At 40.7% G+C, this 21434-nt stretch overlaps 1 protein-coding gene across 4 annotated transcripts in view; it reads right to left on the bottom strand.

Annotated features, from left to right (window-relative positions):
* Positions 1 to 21434, bottom strand: part of USP4 (ubiquitin specific peptidase 4) — a 38281-nt gene that overhangs the window by 12478 nt on the left and 4369 nt on the right. For 2 of the 4 annotated variants that reach the window (XM_064156644.1, XM_064156646.1), the window contains exons 4-13: positions 21152 to 21278; positions 19912 to 20057; positions 19666 to 19727; positions 12068 to 12211; positions 11298 to 11415; positions 9962 to 10135; positions 7751 to 7909; positions 6016 to 6240; positions 5539 to 5622; positions 4720 to 4814 (exon numbers count right to left, since the gene is read on the bottom strand). In XM_064156644.1, the coding sequence (XP_064012714.1) occupies positions 4720 to 4814; positions 5539 to 5622; positions 6016 to 6240; positions 7751 to 7909; positions 9962 to 10135; positions 11298 to 11415; positions 12068 to 12211; positions 19666 to 19727; positions 19912 to 20057; positions 21152 to 21278 (1334 nt within the window). Of the gene's footprint in view, positions 1 to 4719; positions 4815 to 5538; positions 5623 to 6015; positions 6241 to 7750; positions 7910 to 9961; positions 10136 to 11297; positions 11416 to 12067; positions 12212 to 17517; positions 18426 to 19665; positions 19728 to 19911; positions 20058 to 21151; positions 21279 to 21434 lie in introns of those variants that run through there. The other 2 variants (XM_064156645.1, XM_064156648.1) reach the window with 2 other exon arrangements.

Below are 21434 nucleotides of genomic sequence, written 5' to 3'. Positions count from 1 at the left end.
AGTATGTGAAACCAATAGGGGCATTGCTGTCACATGCAGACCTAGGTCTGGCAGCAGCTTCCAACAAACAAGTCTGAAGAAACACTGCAAGAGACTGACCACTTTTTTTTTTTTCAGTCCTGAGACAACTTAAGCTGATGCTAAGAAATGTCCAAAGGTAAGAACTGCCAGTTTAAGTCCATACAAGATGCTAAAGCTTCAGAATCAATGAAACAACCAATTTCTGTTACAGGAGACAGTCAGGTGACCACAGGCAGAAGATCTGCTGGACTCTCAGCAATATCCTGTTTAGATGGAAACAGTGAAAGCAAAGAACAAAGCAACAATCTGAGGGCAGCTGCTCATGAAATCAGAGCCCAGGGCTTTGTACCTCCCTCGTCACTAAATGCTCATTCTTTTCATTCTCAGGTTCTACTAAACAACCAGATGATCACTAAACACAACCTTGGTTTGCTTCTGCCAGTGGAAGAAAGGAATACTTTTAAGTGAGAAAACTGTTCTATCGTTAAAATGATATAAGGACTAGCATGAGACATGGAAGGCTTCAGTTTATCGCAGCTTCTCTCATAATGCTTTCAGTGTAACTATCAAGAAGTAACAGATGAAAAGACTGAACACTCCCAAGTTCAAAGACTAGGCAGTAAAATCCTTCAGGAAAACAGCTCAAGAATCAACAGGACCCACTGAGAACTCTGCAATTTTAAAATGTACATTTGGGAGATGTACAGATGAGAAAACTACTTCTGAATATGCTGTACTGATCTAGCTCTAATTCAAACTGCTTACTTCTTTGCACTTTGTTTTCTAACCAGTGGAAGAGACCTTGCATGTACCTCCAGCTACTTAAAACAAATATTAAGATGTACACAAAACAGTTTGCCAGCAGGGAAGTCTTGTCACTGGGCACTACTGGTAAGTAAAAACAGATGATCAGTATATAATAGGGGCTGAATCAATAAAACATGAATTAGGAAAGAGTTCAAACATGTGAGATGGTGAATATTATGCCAATTTAAATACAAGAGATATTCTAATTCTAGTTAAATACAATTCACTGCTCCTCAGTCATATCCTAGGTTATTACATGGCAACTTTAAACACATCTAGGTTAACATTTTGTACCTAAAAACATCCTACAAAAGGTACCATGATTACTAGATACCCCTCTCTAGTTTGTTTTCCCACCTGACAACTGACATCTCTCACTTAGGTTGGCCGCACTGTGAGCACAACATCCTGGCATGATGCAGTTGTCCTATTTGATTTGTAACATAAGTAATGCTATTACAAACCTTATCTTCTCATCTTTTCTGTAACTTCTGTTCTTCTAGAATAACAAGTGCTACAATTTAGTCTTACTACACAAGGCAACTCACACAAATCTTAGGAAAAATTACATTTGCAAACATGGCAGGCAAGCAGCTTCCAGGGGGCTTCTTCCTTGTTCATAAATCAACTGCTATCTTGTTAACCCAACTCAGTGCTTTAGAAAGCCTTCTTAGTTTATTTTGTAGCAGTAGCCAGTATAAATGTAAGACAAAAAACTTTTGATGGGTTAGCATGATTTATTGAATCTGATTTAGGTTGCTTATTTCAGTTGTGACTCTGGCATGAAAATACTGTCACTATACAACACAGTTACACTTTCTAACAAAAGGCAGCTGTTCCTCTTCATTAATCAATACAAAGATAGTGTTCTTTCAGGAACAGAAGAGATATACACTACTCAATGTAACCACTGATAGACCCCACAACTACATCACCGATTAGCACAAGCAGATCTTCTCCGCTCAGAACATTCTGCGGATTATGCAGGCACACAGAGACAACCTTCCCACTTACAAGAAACAAATCTTTTTCCTGTCACTTCTATCAAGATTTGACCTTAAAACTAAAAGGACAAAATGCTTTTTAGTGGGCACTCAAGTCTTCTTCATTGACTTTGGGAACATAAATGTTTCTCAACTACACAATATTTCAGTTCTGTATTTTTACTATCAAGTAGAAGCTTACTCCCTAAAGACAGAAGATTGTGAAAGACTCAAGATTTTAAAAAAACCTATTTTCTATGCCTCTATTTAATAAACAAGAAGATACCTGCCTAGAATCTAAGAAGGTAGGTAACTTTCTGGAATATTGGAAACTCCTGAAGCTACCAGCAGCAGCAATCTGAATCAGCATGCCACATTCTCCAGCATGCATCACAGCATCTTCAGGAAGCCCTCATCCAACATGTTACTGTTGATAACTTCTGCCAGAAATGTACCAGCTTCAGAGCACTTCAGGAGCTTCAGTTTAAATTTGCCCCTGCCCCACTCTTGAGCCACTTCCATGCTCATACCAGGGCAGCTACATGCAGAGCAACACTGCACTCCATACCAGATTAGAAAATGCTTGTTTTAACACTGTCCTGTATCCCAACCTAAACTATAACCTAGCTCCACAGTTAAATCAACTCAGCCAAGGCACAAGAACAAACGCTGAGTGTTACTCAATCAGCACTGAGGATAAGACAAGCTATCTTTTCATGCTAAAACCATAAAAAGCAGGAAACTTTAGAACACTAAACCAGTTAAACTAGAAGGAACAAGTTAACCAGAAAGTACAGGAAGAGTGAGCAGAGCTTGCTCCTGCTCTAGTTTGAAATCAGTGTATCAGTTCACAAGAGCCCAACGAAGCACAAGCCTTACATGGCTACTCTTAAGTCCAAGAAAAGGACAAATTTCAAAGTTTCTGCCAATGCCACTACACGCTCACAGCCTGCTCATTTCAGGCTGTATAAAGGGTAAAAAACCCTACAGAATCACTCAAAACCACAGCTCAGAAAACCCAAGTTTGAAGATACACTCCGATTGCTCCCTCCTTGTACTGACCTTAACACAGAACTGATGCGCTGTCAATCTCTCTTCAGCAGATATAAGAACTTAAGAGAAACAGCAGAATTTAAGAACCATCATGCTGCTATTACCATTTCTTGAACTATTTCATTAAACCTCAGAACATCTAAGAACAGACCTTTATTAACCCAACAAGGTAAGTTGATTGTCCACAATAGAATTACATACTTGCCTTTAAAGAAGTTTTGCTCTTTATGAACAAGTGTTTCTATTGTTTTTTGAGACAAACTTTGCTTACAATACAAGAACACTGGTTTTTAGCTGTAGGTTAGAATAGTACTTTACATATCTTCTTCCTGGCAGCACTACCTATTAAAGAGAGTTTCTATGAGCAGCTTTCTCCTAATTTTTGCCCTGGTGCCTGGCTACTTGCTCTGGTCCCACAGTGCTGGAAACAACTTAGAGAGTGTTCATGGAAAAACAGGATTAACAAAACTTCCTCCTGCTACGTCTCCCCTTCCTTGGAGGGTTATTTTTAACCCAGGTCAGTTCACTCACTAGGACTGTGACTCACAGCATCACCTCATTTACAGTAGTGTCTGCACATAAAAGGAAGTAGTGATTGCAGAGGAAAAGACACAGTAGAGCTGCAGTTCAGTTAATGCTTTCCTCCACCCCGGAGCAGAGCTGATTCACAGCTGTTTTCTGGGGAGGGATATGTAACATGTTATGCCTGCAGGAAAGTAGGGTTTTCTTGTAATTACTACTGCACCATCACGCTTCTTGTTTTTCCAATGTTCTAGCTTTGGAGACAGACTTCCTTACAAACTAACCCTTTACAATATCCTCACAAAACAAACTTCACAGTAGCCAAATGTCCTTCCTAGGCATCCTAAGCAGCCACACCTTCAGTTGTGATTGAAGAAAACAAGAATACAACAGGAATTCTCAGAAAAATTCAGAGATTGCACGTCAGCAATAAGGTCACAACTGACAGCAGGACAGAACAGCCCCAGAGTCACAGCATCCCACTGAGTGAAAGGTATACCCTAAGTGCAGGACCTCACACTGGCAAAACTATTTTATGGAAGCAGCATCCTTGCTCTGGAACATTCACACACATGAGAAAGAGTGGACTTGTGATGAAGGGCTGAGTTTGATCCCATAAACCTCAGACATGCAAACCTCCAAGTTTGTTTTACACTTCATTTGCAGTAATTTTCACTTTCCAGCTGTACCAGAGCAACATGAGTTTTGCTTGCCTTGCCAGATTTCACAGGTGACGGATCACATCTCTTCCATCAAGCACAGAGAAAACATGAAGCATAACCAAACCCTCTGCTTCAGTAAAGTCACTCACAACCACAGTTAAGACCCAAATAGCATAACTGCCAGTCAAGAGTCTGAAAAGAACCTCCACTCACGGTTAGCTGCATGCTATTACAACCATCTTGGGTGTTAGAGAGAGGTAGAGAACAACAGTTTAGACTTCATGCTACGACCAAAAACAGCTCCAAAGCATTGTACTGATTTGGAACAGAAGAACAGCAAGCTTGTGCTTGCCTAAAAATGCCAGTGAAAAGTGCAACTCTAATCCAGACACCTAGAAGATCTGTATAAAGTTCCAAACTGCAGAACACAGACCAAACAAAAAGTTCATTATTACCCAGAGCCACAACTTTCTTTATCAGGAAAACACCTACACTGCACATGCTGATCTGCTACTGAAGCAGAGCACTACAACTCAGCCATGCAAGAGGTCTACAGGAAGGTTTAGGCTTTCAGAAAGGAAAATAAAAAAAATCCAGGTTTTCAATCCTGAAACCAAAGTGAATGTTTTGCAGCATTCTCCGTATCATGGCATCCTCCTGGTTTTACTCACACAAAGATGTCGTCTTTTGACATGATATGATTTAAACCTTCATCCATTTGGAAAATTTTGTGGAACCGATGATTATACACGTCTGTCACCACCATCTAGAACAGCAAGTGATATTTGCAAAGAGATTATAATAAAAGCTTACATAGATTTAGGCAAACTAAAGACAAGCAACATTTTATTCCTAGTCTTTTTTTTTCTTTTGTATCATTTTCAACACACCAACATCAGCACCCAGATCTAGAACCACACCCAGCAGCTAATCACAGGTACTTGTTAAGATGGATGGAAAAAAACAAAGCAAGTATCTGATTTTACTGAGATGATGCAATTTCAACAGCCTGGTGGAAACAACCAGCACAGATCCTAACACCAGTGGCAACAGACTAAGATTTCAGGCATAGATTACTCACATCTATAAATAACTGAAATAATTGAAGTGCTACACTGGCATCCTGAAGATACCCTCAACAACTACAAAATCATTCCCTCCAGAAAAGCTCACTTGATCCCTTCATTATTAAAAGGATGCCCAAGGAAAAACTGACCCAGAACAGACACTGAGCATCATTCAGCACTGAAAAAACACGCTACTAGAAATGTTGGAGGTGGAGGCTTTCTGCTCCCTCTCTATTGCAGTGCAAGTGTTGGAATAAGCATACATTGTTTCATGCATTTTTGTAATCAAAGAGCAGCACTCAAAACTCCTTAGTCTTGCCACTGCTCCATTAAATTCAGCTTATTCCCCATCTAAAAGCTAAGCCAGCAAAATGCTTCAAGAACAGACATTTATCAAAATCATTGTGCTGTATTTATCCTTACATTCTCCGCGGGAACACCAGAGAGTTTGGAGAGTGATTCACACAGATCTGAGACTGCCCCCATCATCGGCACCACAACTCGGTACTAGAAACAAAGACAATGCCAAAGTCATTTTCCATCAAGAGGGGTTGTTTCTCACTGCCGTTTGAAATCCAGCAGCCTCACCCATTCAAGGTGTTTCGCCTTTACATTTTTCAAGGTAAAGGGAAGTAAACAGGCCAGTGCAAACACGTTACTGCTTTCAGGGAGCAATATATCACACAGGCAATCCCATCACAGGTAAGCCAATTCCAGCTAACCTTAGTCTCACAAATCAAGATTTCACAAAGCCACTTAATTTCACACGTTCAATTAAAAGCCCCATCCCACTTCACTCAAAGGTGGACATTGTGTTCCTTAGATTCCTTGAAAGTGTCAACTTTAAAACCTAAGAGAAAGACTCAGCTGACTTAAATTTGTGTCTTCAAGATGCCTCACCTGGACAGGTCTACACTGTGGGTCTGCATATATGAGGGTAACTTCCATAATACGATCCCTCCTCAAGGGCAGTGGAAGGGTTAAGTAACAGAAGGGATCAAAGGTCACAGATACTTTGGAGCATTTAGGACAAACGAGTGTAGATTTGAAAAGACCATGAAAAATATCCACAATGATAGAATCATTTCTCAGCCTATGATTCTCCCAGGCCTCTTTTGCAACCTCCTACAAAAAAGAAAAAAAAAAGTTATTTCTTTTAAACACTTTAATAGCATAGCAAGCACAGGGATTGAAACCTCCAAAAGCAGAGTCTATTCACATGCCCAGCATAACATACTGGCACTTTTTTCATAGTGAAACTAAAACCCTGCGTCAGGTGTTAACACGTCTGTTTTAGCCGAGTCATTTGGTCAGGTATTCCTTGGTGCACACAAGAAGCATGAAAAGAGCCAAGGGCTGCAGACCGTGCCCCAGGACTGCAAGCTGCTAACAAGATATGCTCCACTCTCCCCCATGGAGGCACAGACTGCTACCCTCTGCTTTTGAAAGACAACTGCAGTTAACAGCTTCTGAAAAAAAAAAACCAGTTTCTTCTTGTTGGAAAATGATGGACATAAAGAAAGTAGAAAAAGAGTCAAAGTACAATCCCTTGAATACTCACCATACAACTGATAAAGCTCTTGCACCCAATGGCATCTGTTAACTGGCATGTGCTTACTTTAGTGCAACCAGAGGCTCTCCTTAGTATGACACTTTCCATTTGGGATACAATACCACACACATAAAACATATCTCAAGTAAAGCAAGTACCACTGATACAATCACTGCAATGCTACTGTTGCTAACCAGGACACTGAGGTAATAACAGAGTAATCAAGTCTGGCAGTATATGGATGTCATCAGTGGATGCAAGTACCTATAGGAAACGAAGGCATGCTGGGCAATTTTTACATCCCACAATTACCACTCTTCCTTGGAGAAAAAAAATAATATGAAATATGCTACTTATTGTGGTGTTGCCACATGCACTGTATTATGCAAGAAAAGGCAAAAGATATGAAGTTATTGACAATTAAGAGCAAAACCAACCCGTCACACATTTCCTAGAAGTGATTATGACACCTGGCCTTTGAAGTCTGCTAAACTTTTTTTCCATCTGCTGTATTTCCTCTCAAGTCTGCATTTGCTAGAATGTTGCAGCTGTTTATACTGTGACAAGAGGTAAAAGCCTGATCAGGAGACCGAGTTCATTTAGGTAAAGACATGTCACTATCACATGTCTCAGTTTCATAGAAGCATGCTGTTTGCCAGCTTCAGAGGAACAAAGAAGTGTCCGCAAGAGCTCACATATCACTGCTGACTAAAAGCACAGGACAGGGAAAAGGCAGGAACTAAAATGAACAGAAGAGACTCTTCTGGCCTCTGTCAGAAAAAAAGGCAGAGAATAATTGCCCTTGTCTATTTAGGGAGAGTGTGTAACTGGAGCCCACTGGAGCACACCTTCCTGCACACTACTATAAGAACAGATATTCTGCTGTAAGGCAGAGCAACAGCAATATGCTGTAAGGTGTCATGAAGGCTCAAGCTGGGCCATAAAGCACAACATGGACCTCCCATCTCTGGTACACTGATTTCTAGGGAGGATGTTTGTGTGGCCTGTGAGCAGAAAGGCCAGGAAGCATCACAAAACCCAGCTAAACTTCCTGGGCCTACCCTCAAGCAAAGGGCACCATACCAAATCAGGTCTGCCATTGGCATCCTTCAGCTCCAAATAGGGCTTCTTCTTCACTCTGTTCAAATCCTCGTGCAAGCCGTCTAAAAGAAAAGCCAAGAGCTCCTGCGAATCTTGCTGCTGGTATCCTGAAAACTGAGGAGCAAATCGGCCAACCTGGGTCTGCAACAGAAAAGGCAAGGGTCAGAGAGGAGTACTACCTATGTGTAACTGGCAGGAATGAAAACACTCATGGGCTGGCTCTTGCAGAGATCAGCTCTGTGCTACCTTATTTTAGCAGCAGACCACAATGAACTGGATACTAATGCAGTTAAGTGTGCCAGAATAATTTCCTCAACGATTTTTACTCTTTTTCCCCCTAGTGCTGAGACAGAAGAACACATTTAGTACTGACACATTAGAAATCGAAGTTATCAGTGGAATCTAAAAACAACCAGTACACAAAACCTATCTTCCTGGTGCATTTTTAATTTAAATTTCTCTGTCAAAAACCTGCAGTTCTCATAGTACAGACTTGCTATAAGGTAGCATATTCAAGAAAGTGGGCCACAAGACTGAAGATGCTTACAGAAGACACTCATGGACTAACAAAACTGGATTGAAATTAAGATTTAAATCCTTGTCACAGCAGTCTCTTTTCATTCTGATATTGTGACATGGAAGTCAGAAACATTATAGTCAGAGTTAGCAAAAGTCAGAAACTGCACACCCATATACAGCCTCTCAAGTGCTTAGTTCACAGAAATCACAGAAACATTCAGGTTGGAAAAGACCCTCAGGATCACCAAGCCCAACCAATAACCCTACTCCACAAGGTTCACCCCCAAAACCATATCCTGAAGCATCACATCCAAATGACCTTTAAATACATACAGGTTAGTGTCTCAACCACCTCCCTGAGCAGCCCATTCCAATGCCTGACCACTCTTTCCATTACTTTTTTTCCCCTAATATCTTCTCAAGCCACAGCTTGAGGCCATTCCTTCTTGTTCTATCACTATTCACCTGTGAGAAGAGACCACTACCAACCACTCCACAATGTCTTTTCAGGTAGTTGTAGACAGCAATGAAGTCTCCCCTCAGCCTCCTCCTCTTCAAACTAACCATCCCCAGCTCCTTCAGTCGCTCCTCATAAAGTTAGATTTATTCTCCAGGCCCTTTGCCAGCTTCATTGCCCTCCCTCTGTACTTGCTTCAGCACCTCCACATCTCTCTTGTACCAAGATGCCCAAAACTAAACACAATAGTTGAGGTGTGGCCTCATCAGAGCCAAGTACAAGGGGACAATCACCTCCCTACTCCTGCTGGACACAGCATTTCTAATAGAAGCCAGGATGCCATTTACTATCTTGGCCACCTGGGCACACTGCTTGCTCTTAAGTGCTATCTCACAACATCACCATTTACTGTTCCAGCTTCTATTAAAAAAAAACACACCACCAGAAAAGGGTCCCATAGGAAAACCTTGCTGGTGCAGAACTGCAGAGAGAGGACAAGTTTCTGTAGGCCACAAGACTTTTGCTCCAGGTCTCAAAAGCATGTACCCTCAACTTCTAGCCTATACCATGCAAAACCTAAACAGCAATAGCATGCACATCTACACTGCTATCAGGTCACTGTATTGGGAATGTTATTCTTCCTCAACATACTGAGACTGCACCACAGAAGCAAACTCTTAGGGGTCCCTGGATGCTTAAATTACATTGTTCTGCACTGGAACACCTCTGTATCATGTTTCAAACAAAAGACAGCTACAACTATTCCTAGGGGGTCATAAACTGCACATTGCAGTACTTCAGCTGAAAGCAGCTCTTTACACTGAAGCACTGGGAGCACTGCACTACTAAATACCATTATAGTCCAGGGATGTATTTTGCTACATTTTTCAAATTTCTACCTTGCACTTTTTCTTATCCATTGAAGTTCAGAGGCAGCAATTCACATCACCTTGCCTAGTTTTGCAGCTAAGATCATTTAAGGCATCTGTAAACAGCTCTCAAGCTGGAAGGTCATTTAACAAGTAAGGCATTTAACATTCTACTCACTAGCAAGTTCCTCCCTGTACCCTGAAATGCAAAGCATGCACAAAATGTGGAACAACACTGAAACCCTTCTGCCATTGCTGCTTTCAGAACACCAAAATACATGGAAGGTGTATTAGCTTTTCCTGTTCCTTCTGTCAAAAAGCTATGCTACAGGAACAGGGAGTACTTACTTTAAACATACGTGGGGCCACATAAGACTGTCTCCCAGACCACATCTGTTTAATGAGCTCTGCATAGGCTTCTGCAATTTCTCCTCTCATCCCCAGTGGATTGTTCTGATTTATTTCAGCTTCATATTTATTTTCCAGGAAATAGTCTGTCAGAGGAGGGGTATTGCTCAGACACTGAAAAAAGCATTAAGAAAACTAATTTACTCTGCAGGAAAATAAATCTATGTGACAATTAAATTAACTCAGCTTTCACATCAAAACACATACTAAGCTATTCACAAAACTGGCAAGACTGAATTAGAGTGTATATTTAGTGTAGGAATAAAAAACGAACAAACCAACCAGTTGGAAGGGTAGGACACTGTAAGCATTGCAGCTCAAGAGCATAACTCAGATAAATAAGAACAGCCACTAAAGAAGCATTCAAGAGCTTAATAGCTCATCTCTGACATACGGTTTCTCTTTGCAGACACCACACTAACTTCTCTCCTATACAATGAATTTACTCACAAGCGTAAGCCTCCCCTCTGCAGCAGCTTCTACTGGTTTATCTTGCTTAAGGCATTAAAGCTGCCTGGTCTGCAGCTCCTTGGTTCTCATTCTGATAATCTCTTTAGAACTGACATCACATTTATCACCTTCTGTTCCTGAGGTGCAGAATAGCTTTAAGCATTCACTGAAAGTTACTGTAATTAATAATTCAGCAATGCAAAGCACAAACAATCTTCTGGGATAAAAAAATCCTAGACTTCTTGAAGGAACATGTGTGCTCTCAATAGAACATGCCTCCACACTAAGTTTGTTTTTTTTCATGAACCAAATAAACCCAAGACATTGTTAAATAAGTATAGTAATAATTGTTAACTTTGCCTATGACAACCTTAACACTCCACACAGGGACCCTGAACCCTTTTTGAGACTTACCATACCCTAATTTTCCAAGAATCTTTAACCACCCCAGAACTGCTCATGTCACTTGTGGTCAACACAAGTCAAAAAGTCTTGCACATCAGCCTGATTTTGTCAGAGCACAACACTGGGACCTTACATTACAGTCAGACACCTGTTTAGTATGACTTCCCCCACAGATTTTTCAGAAGCCAGATATTCTAGATCCAGTCCTTAACACTACACTATGTGCTGTGCATAAGCTAACCTAAATCACAGTATCATCTGATTTTTTTTTTTGTCAGGTGGTCTGTTTTTTTTTTCATTCCAGGTGCAGTCTCCTCATTGAATCACGTTAAAACACCCTTTTGTCTTCACAGATTTTAATCCACAATCTGCAAGACTGCTATTTTATTTAATTCTAAAGAGGGTTCTTTCCAATTCTTACCTGTAATGCAGAATTCATGAAGCAGGTATTTCCAAGATTACTGAGTCCACAGAGTCCAGGCTGTGACAGAGAAGGACTGTCCCTGCAGTTGTAAGAGTTACAGACGAACCCAGATCCTCTGGAGGAAAGACAACAGAGTGAACTCCACAGTGAGTTTATTGTGTCTCAATACTATTTAAAAGTCACATCAAACATATAAAAAAAAAAGTTTAACAAAATTGTTTAACCATTCTATATATTATATGTTTCTGCTGCTTCATAGTGCCTAATACTGAATACTAGAAATGTGAAATATATGTTCTGACCGTGGAAACCTTAATTGTTACACATTCTATTATTAATTTATGTCTCAGAATATGTGAATCTCCTCTGTCTACAAAGACATAGCACATTATCCTAATGCAGCAAAGTGCCCACATGAGTCTGTATGACCTACTACAAGAGCCAAGAAGAAAATTATCATATCTACCTAGAGAGGTTTCTAGCACACTGGTAGATGGAGAAAAGAATATAATCTCTTCCCTCATACTCCAAATCCCCTCAAAATCAAGCAGTTAGTAAGTTCTGGAACATGCCCTACTTTTGCAGCAAGTGAGCAAGGAATAGGAGAAGGCAGTGGTTTCAAAAGCAAAGTTTGATAAAGAGGTACACAAGAGTCACAGAAGTCTGCCTAGGGCACAGTCATACTCATTTTCTAGGCAGGCAAGGATGCATAGGAGCATTCATTCACATGAAGGATGAAGAAACAAAAAGAACATTCCTGCTCTTACCCCCTGCCCAGGTGGGAGGTGTTCAATCCATAGGAGTTACTGCTATCACCGTTAGTAATGACAGAAGTGGCAGACACTGAGGAATAAGAACTTGCTGATGATTTTGAAGAGGTAGTAAAGTTTCTGCTAGTTGCAGTGCTTGATCTGGGAGAAAGGAAAAAGAAGTAGAAACAGTGCTACTCTTTTTTCACCTCCAGTCCCACTTCCCACAAAACTTCAAGGCTGTGTCACATTACAGTTAGTTCCCACACAAAGAATTTACTTGTTTGGTCATACTTCCAAACACTTATCTGGAACAGAAAATCTAAGCCTGAAGTCCCAGAAGCAATACTAACTAGTATTGTTTAATAGCAATCTGAGTATCGTTTAAAAGCAAAATCTGAGTCCCAGACTAAAATAAGTAAGCAACTCAGATGGCATGAGTTAAGTAAACCACCTTGAAACAAGCAAGCAAAATAATTTCACTCGGAAAACTTGTTCCATGTTAAAAAGCACATCAATCCTTCCCTACCTGAAAACCAAATCAGCCTCCCAGACAGAATGTTAATTAGTAAGAAGATAACAAGAGTGGGCTGCTACTGAGCCAAGCTGATACAACTACACTGTTGTAAAACTACAAGGTGGAGGCAAGACACACTGCTATGCACACGCAGTGGACACACTGCTATGCACACGCAGTGATCCTCACTGAGGACACAGTGATCCTCAGCATTCCAAGACTGGAGAAACTGAAAAGGATTTTACAAGTTCATAACCCTCATGTCTACCCACTGATAAATCCCAGACTATTTCACATTACTGCTCTCCTGGTCCTGAAAAGAACCAGAACACAGCATTACCAAAGACCAACAAATAACTAAAATTCAACAGTATTCTGTCACAGGTAGCTTTGGCTCCATAACACAAACACAAAACCACAGGATAGCACCGCATAAGCAAGCATAAATAAACTACTTTGATAGTAATTTCTCACCAAGAGCTAGCTAGGAAAGAGTCTATTCTCTCAACCTTTGCCCAAACAAACATGCAAAACTGAATGCCAAAAGCTACAGGACACCAGCAGCCATGCAACAGCGTCTATTACAGCCAAGTTTGACTCCAGTAAGAGATCTGATTAAGACATTTGGACAATAATATATAGAAAACCTAATAGTGAGCAAAAGAGGGCAATCTCTTCAGTGATTTCAAATTCCCAAGAGAAGCATAAACATAGTGCATAATCAGCAAGAGTCAGTAGACAAATCAAAGAATTCCAAAAGTAATTCAGTAGTATCCTACACCCACAAAAAAGGTAAGAACTATCAGGGAAGAAAAAAATAAGTAACAATTAGAAAGGCCTAAGATACACAGATTAATTGATACAATCTCCCTACAGAAAACAAGTATGCCTCCAATTCTGAAATTCCTAGAGTAAGTATCATCCATTCCCTCTTCTGAAACCTTGTCCAGCAGGTAAAAGCAGTTGCAAACTAAAAGAATAAAGTATTTTGTTCTCCAGGGAGCAGCAAACTAACAAGCAGAAGTGGCCAGGCATACTATGAATACACTGGACAAGGAACTGCACATTTTAACAGCATATAGCATGTCAGCAGCTTGATGGCTGTGGAAACACAAGGAAGGCTGCCTGACATGGAAAAGTGTCTTGCCCTGGTAGGAACCTCTGACAAGCAGCAAATGGAGGCGAAAAAAGAGAACACAAAAGGGAATCCACACAGCCCACAGCCACTTTGCATACATTCTGTCAGTCGTTAAATGACACAGACTCCCAGCTTCTGAAGACCTCTCTTGGCACATCAGCAGCAAGGCATATGCTCCCCACTCTCTGCCAACAGCAGGGACATCTAGATTCCATTTGGTTTATGCCATCAAAACTCTAAATAGGGAAAAGCTCCCTCATGCACTTTTAGTAGTAAGGCAGTGTCCAGTGCCATAGGCTGAGTAATTCCCACCAATATATATGGCACTGGACACAATTCACCTGGGGAGGCTTTAAATGGAATGATCTGAAAGCATGAGGGGCTTCTCGGTGGACTCCACTACCTCGGATCCTGTTTCTCCACACCAGCCAAGCTGCTCCCATTGTCACCGTGCCTGACACAAAGCCACTGCTTGTCTGCTGCAGGCTGGAAAGGCACTCTCGGCTGGGAGCACACCTTTGCTAGGAAAGCAGTGCCTCATCAGCCTTTTCTCAGGGCTTGTGTTTGCAGGAGGTATTTTTCCTGTGTTTCATGAATTTCATACATTCATTATAAATTGCAGTTTCAGAGGCTGTTTCCCAAGCCAGGAAAACCCTAAGAAATTCTCCTCCCTCATGGAACCTCTTTAATGAGTAAATTCGGCTTTTTTTGTTTACTTCCAAGATTTTTTGGGAATTTTGCCTGCCATTTCATAATGGGGAAAAAGCTACTTGTGGCTTGTCTTTTCTTACTTTCTAAGCCTTCCAAATTGTTTCTTATTATCAATATTCCCTTACCAGATATCCGGACCTGTAAATAAACTTCTAAATTTTGTATATAGTTCAGGCAGGATTTTTCCCAGATCAACAAATAATTATACTACTGTAATTCCCATCTGACAATAACATCTACGACAGGCTCAAAGAAAGATCTCCAAATAAAAAGTTCCCTATGGTCTTGGATAAACAGCTTCACCAGATACAAAACAGAACATTGGAGCAAATTTTTTGTTTAAGATAGGATTAAAATTTGGAGTTACTGAACTCTCTTCCCAATCATACCTCAGCACAGAGCATTTGCAGTTCCTGCTGAAACTAGATGCAGCTAGAAAACTCAGATTCTTCAGAGCTACAAAAATCCAAGTTTATTTTTATACTATAACAACTTAACATTACAGACTTGCTTAGCCTCACCAAAAAAGTCTTCAATAGTTTCACTTCTCCTTAGCTATGCTGTTAATGAGGCCTTCAACTCACTTCTGATAGTGTCTTCAGCTTCAAAGAAAGTCTCACTTTTCCCCTGCAGACAAAACCTCCTTTACTACAGAATTCCTTCTGCAATATTAAGACAGCATAATCTACCCTGAACACTTCATCAGTGCACAGTATAAGATGCTTACACTCTCTGGACTGGCCATGCTTTCCCTCTGTGTCTCACCAGTTTTGCCTGGCTCAGTGACCCACAGTCACCCACGGCTTTATACACACAGAGTCTGTGAGAGTTTGCACTTTACTTACTAATCTGGAGTCTTCAACATATGATATTGATTTAATGCAACATGTCTATGCATCCACACCCACACTAAAACAAACCATGTCCCTGTCCAGTAACCAGATTTCAACCCTGCACACCAGCTTTAGGAGTCTCTTACCAGCCCACAGAACAGTTAAAATGCTGGCAATGTTTCACTGCAGTACAGACATCTAGTCTTGCCAAAACAAGAAATTTTAAACAGATCAGAACACACTCTAAATCATAGAGCATGCTTGCACTTCAGAGTTGTCTGAGATACCTAGAAATTGAAATAATATGCTTTTTAAAAAGCAGCTTTTTTTAAACTACATAGAAAAGATTTATTAATTTGATTTTACTGAATTCTTGCTCTCAATGGAGCTAAAAGAAAAAAACATGCTGCTCCTAAATTAACTTATGAAAAAGATTCAACCTGAAATTAAGAAGAAATCTTTGCACTGTGTTTTGCTACATTTCAGCTTCTTAGGGAAGCAGAATTTAGGCAGTGCATTCAGAACTAAATTAAATATGAAACCAATCTTAAGAAAAAAACATCCTGGAAAAAAATAATCAAGATTCTCAATAAAACATAGGAAGTAGCTGGAGAATATTCAAGCATCAAATCACAAACTACAGAGTATTAAGTATTTATGCATTATATGAAGATATGCTAAAAAAGGGAAGGAATCTAAGTAAACATCAGAACCAATTACAACTGATATGAAAGGGAAGCACAGAGCAATCATAAATGCATTAATATGGAGCAATACCAATGAGTCAAGAAGGAGAAGTTGAAATTAACTTATTCACTAAGAACATATTAAGTAACAACAACCAAAAAAAAGTTTCATTACTTCTTTTTTAGACATAAATCCCCTAAAATAGGCCAAAAGCTTTATGAAATAGCTCTTTAAAGAGCAGCAGTGAGAAAACACATACAGAGGTCTTTCTCATGTGATTGTCAGTCTGTGTGCTGACCACCACGTGCCAAAGTCCATCCTAAAGAAAATGGGCAGTCCTGTTTCCCCTTCCCCTCTGGCTTCCCTAACAGTGTTTTGAAGAAACAGTTACTATGCATTTAACCTACAAGATTAAATAAGGACACAAGAGCCAGAGAGCAGAACTTGCTAAACCAAATCACCCAAGCATTTAAGGAAGATGTTATGTAGACATACATACTTTGTTTCTTAACTAACAGAGATAAGGGCAAAGGAAAAAGATAGGCAAGATAAAGCACAAAGGAACATATCATCCTAGGTATATGACCTAGCGCAATTCTCTCAGCCACAATTATCAGCATTAAGTCAAACAATTTCCCAGTTCTACATTACAATAAGCAAATCTTTATTTCTACATCATTAGAAAATATTAATCTGCATAACAGTTTTCATTCAAATATCACTAGAGATTAATCAAGTCTTCACCTGTCAGACTAGGTGCTCAAAAACGACTGAGGCCTGGGAATGCCGCAAGGCTCCTTTTTATAAAGCTTTGCTTCACATGGAAACAAGAGATTATGATCTGTTCTTTGCATGGCTGCTTCCCTATTGCTGTCAACCCATACTTCCTTTGAGTGTTTACTGAGAGAGAGAGACTGTGATACTGTGATATCACAGTATCACAGCATCATCAGGGTTGGAAGAGACCTCACAGATCATCAAGTCCAACCCTTTACCACAGAGCTCAAGGCTAGACCATGGCACCAAGTGCCACGTCCAACCTTGCCTTGAACTGCCCCAGGGACGGCGACTCCACCACATCCCCAGGCAGCCCATTCCAGTGTCCAATGACTCTCTCAGTGAAGAACTTTCTCCTCACCTCAAGCCTAAATCTCCCGCTCCTCGCATTGTCCTCTTACAGAAAGGTGTATTGGGTTTGGCTGAGATCAAGATATTTCTCCCCGAGCTTCTTCCCTAGCGCTGTCTTTAGCGGTGATGTAGCTGAGTGTTGATAACATACCAGCGTTTCGGCTACTGCCGAGCCAAGCAGCAACACTGTGCTTTTCCAACATTTTCCCCCGCAACAGTAGGCTGAGTGATGGGCAAGATCTTGGCAAGGGACATGGACATGCTCGTTGTCCAAAAGGGTATTCCATGTCATGTCACACCAGCTTAGATATAAAAGCTAAGGGATAGAAGGAAGTGTGAGGCCCACTCTTGGAGCCCTGTTTCCAAGGGAGTATCTTTCTTTGCTCTTGTTTCCTCAAATGCTGTTGCTTCTCATCCTTTTAAACTGCATCTATCGTGATTCATGGGCTTTTGGTTGTATGCTTCCTTCTCCCCTGTCCATCTAAAAAGGGGAGCAATAGAGCAGCTTGGTGGGCAACTAGTCCCCAGACAGGGCCAAACCATTACAGCCTTTTTTGGTGCACTGGATGGGAAATGAAGGTAACTGTAGTTTTGTTTTAAGTCTGCTACAGTAAAGTTACAAGTTCCTGCTCAGGCCATGGAGCATGTTGGCAGCATTGCTTTGTTTTGGAACATTTACTTTGTTTAGGAACACATCAAACCAGATAATGGCTATGTACCATCTTCTGGCCTTGGCAGCCCTGCTGTGGGAGCTATTTTGTGGGGGCTATCCTCTCTCTCCCTACTGGAGATGGATGTAGAGGGTTTTGTGCAGGCTCCCAAGATTCTTGTGAACCCTTATGTGAGCTCATTAATACTGTTGGTGAAACCTGGTCTCATCACAGCATAAAAGACAGCATCCAGGTGGAGAGATACTAAAATGTGCCTTGAGATAGTATATCCCTGGATGGTAGGGTGTGCAGATTTGGGCAGATTCCTGGGCAATGGGAGGTGATAAGCATCCCAGGACTTTGCCCCAGAAGAAGCAAGTAACCATGGTGAACTGACAGGCCACATAAGAGAAGGGTGCCTTGTCTACCCCCATGACAACTTCTAGCACTGTATTGGGGTCTAGCCTGTGCTTATCATGCCACAGTACAGTACTCTCAAAGGACTGTGGTTGAAGCAGGCACACAAACTTCATCTGAGGATACCATGCTTGAGAGGGGGACCCAAACAACAACTGCAATGATTGCCCCAGTAGTGAATTACAAAACAGTGGGAGGTCAGTAACTCTGTATCATCAATTAATGAGAAAGTCCTCTCCTGCCTCAGAGGAAAGCCAAGTCCCAGGTGCATGCCACGTGGAGCACTCTTTTTTTCCTGCATGTAAGGGAACAGGAGGAAACAGGATTGTGAATCTACTTCTGAATTGGAAGCTCGTGTGCGTGAAGGAGAAGGAAAGGGTCACCTAAGAAATCAGTCAATGCAGCTGTCATGGAGACTCAAGAAGGCAATCAATGATTTTGCAGGCAGAGAACTGAAGTTACATTGAGGTTATGTCCCCTGATCCTGATGAGGGAACCTCTCATTTACTTCTATCTTGACTCATGGACTTTTAGTTGTATTTTCCCCTCTTCCCTGTCCATTTAAGAAGGGGAATGATAGAGTGCCTTTGGTTGGCATCTTGCCCCCAGCCAGGGCCAAACCACCACAAAAGGTCATAATCCCATGAACATTCTCCTGACCCATGTACCCAGTACAGCTCAGAAATACACAAGTGTTTCAGAACAGGTTTCACTGATCAATTTGATTCATTCTTCAAGTTTAACCCTAGTAACATCCTGATCTCAAGTGAGATCACTTGGCAGCCAGCTCTACAAGTTAACTGTATTGTACAGAACTGTGTTGTGGGGGGATTTTTCATCATTATGGAGTATGATGGCTTACTCATGGGAAAGTGAGTGACTACCAAAATAACAAGAATTCACTTTTTGTAGTACGAACCGGTTAAGAGTCGATGTTTGTCATTGCAAGTAACCTCCATTTTATATCATTCCTTCTATGCGTGCATTATTTCATCAGACAACACCTTACACATGAGAGAGATAAAATCTGTGAATGTTATTAAGAGGCTTCTAACTGTCTTGGGCAGCAATGGGTTTGTTAAGCTGTCTCTGTAGCCTTTTCAAGGAGGAACTAACAGAACTCTTGAGTATTCACTACTGGCAGCTTTGGAAATATACTCAGAGACCCTTTGTTCCACAATGGTAGAAAACATTTATTTTTTCACTGTTCAGTCTTCAGAGGTAGCTCTTTACGCAGGCTGGCTCAATATAAAGAGCCCTTTCATCTCCTAAGCACTGTAGGAACCTAAACTTACACAACCCATTTAAAATGGGCTTTAAATCAGAAGGCTGCTGCTAAGACAAGAACCCAGCAGCAGAATCACCAAAGAATATTTATATTCAAGATTTTTATCTCCTCCTTCAGAATACCCAAACCAAAGAAATCCACAATGGCCAGTAATAAGCAGCCTTTCACACAGAACACATGGTCACTAAAAACAAGTGAACAAGCCTGACAAAACAGCAGCACCCAAAGCACATGCTTGTTTGCTTACTTTGCCAGAAAATGCTGTCCAGGCCAGGTGCCATCTTCATTTTTCACTTCTATGAGAACAACCTGAAAGAGAGTTCAGGAAATAAAATACAGACATCTGCAGAACTGATAAATATTTTGCAAAATCCTTAACAAATCACATTCTTGGTGCTTGTTAAAAGTACATTACAAAACACACCCACAGAGAAAGCAATACATAACACTTTTAAAAGTAAATAATCAAATTCAAGTAAGTTAAGCCCCTTACCTGATCATGATAGAGCCCTGCATCTTGCACTGTGCTATCCAGCTTGCTGAGCTGCTCATAAGTGTTACTCATATACCTGTTCCATAACCTAGTTTCCTTCTCAGCTGGGATATTAAATAGTTTCCTCATTTCTTTCTCGATGGTAGCTGTTCAGGAGGAGAAAAAAAAAAGGCACCAAAATTCCTTAAATTTGAGTGCTCTGGAAAAAAAAAAACAAACTGAGAAGCCAGACATTCAGCAAGGACATAAATCCTTCAAGATCCTTTGAGTAGATTATGTCTCATAGAAGCTAGAACTGCTCACATTACTTGTCTAATATTTACTCTGAAAGAAGAAAAAGGTCTGGTTTCAGTCATGCATTTGCCTTTCAGGCCCTCAAACCAATAATGTTCAAAGCCCATTGAGAAGTTTGTTCAAAGACCAATTTCTGCGAATCAGTCATCATTTGAAAACACAGGTTCAATGAGGAAATTGTTTCAGTTACTATTGTCAGGCCACACATCAGAAAACTGAAAAAAAGCATCTTTATGGACAGAAATAGCAGCTGATATGCACGATTTCCACATGGGACAACATAGCAACAGGACAATATAGCAATGATACAGAGAGAGACAGGCCACATTTCAGGAAGAATAGTGTAGGAAGAGACATTAAGACATCTAAAATATTCACACACTAAGAAGAAACGATTGGAGGAGAACCAGAGACAGAATTGCTTTACATGAGTGACGTGAATGTTTCTTAAGGATACAAGTTAGCAGGTAAAGGGCTCCTCAAACCTAACCACAGCTCCCTGTGTTGTGCGCTGAAACACTGTGAATGGAAGAAACTCAGGAGGTTCCTAGTCCAACCACTAAAAGCAGAGTCAAAACTCAATTCAGACCAGGCTGCTTAGACTTAACTAAACAAGTGTTCAAAACTTGCCCTCTGAGCCCTGATTAAAATGTCCAGTTGCTCTAATAGGGAAAATGTTTTCATTACATTCAGTAGGAATCTGTCCTGTTTCAGTTTATGATCACTGTCTTCTTGCTTTGTCACTCATTAAGTAGCCTGACTTCATGTTCTCAGTAAACTCCTCATAGGAGGATTTTACTCAGCTTCTCACACACTGCAAGCTCCAACTGTCCTACTGATACCCACTAGAGCTGATTCAGTTGATCAACACTGCTGTTATGGTGGAGGGCACAAATCTTGCAAGGTAGCATCAGAGCACAACTTCACGTATCAAAGAACTACTTACCAACAGTATCGGCTTTGCTAAAGTGACAGCTGACTAAATTGTCAGGATTGCTGCTCTCACACAGCTTCAGTTCAAGAAGATAAACTTCAACTTTATAGTGCTTCACAAACAGACCAGATTCCACTACCTGCAAAAAGAAGGCAGATGTGATAAACAAAACACAAAAGTTACAACTCTCTGACTGAAGTTTACATTTAAAAAAACAAACAAGCATGGAACAATTGAGCAAAATCATTTCTATTAAAAGACAGCAAAACACTAATTATTTTTCTGCTTGGTACAC

Source organism: Pogoniulus pusillus, chromosome 16 (assembly GCF_015220805.1).
Source record: "Pogoniulus pusillus isolate bPogPus1 chromosome 16, bPogPus1.pri, whole genome shotgun sequence".
NCBI classification, from domain to species: Eukaryota; Metazoa; Chordata; class Aves; order Piciformes; family Lybiidae; genus Pogoniulus; species Pogoniulus pusillus.
The sequence above is the reverse complement of the archived record's forward strand: the minus strand, read 5'-3'. Positions and strand labels throughout refer to the sequence as shown.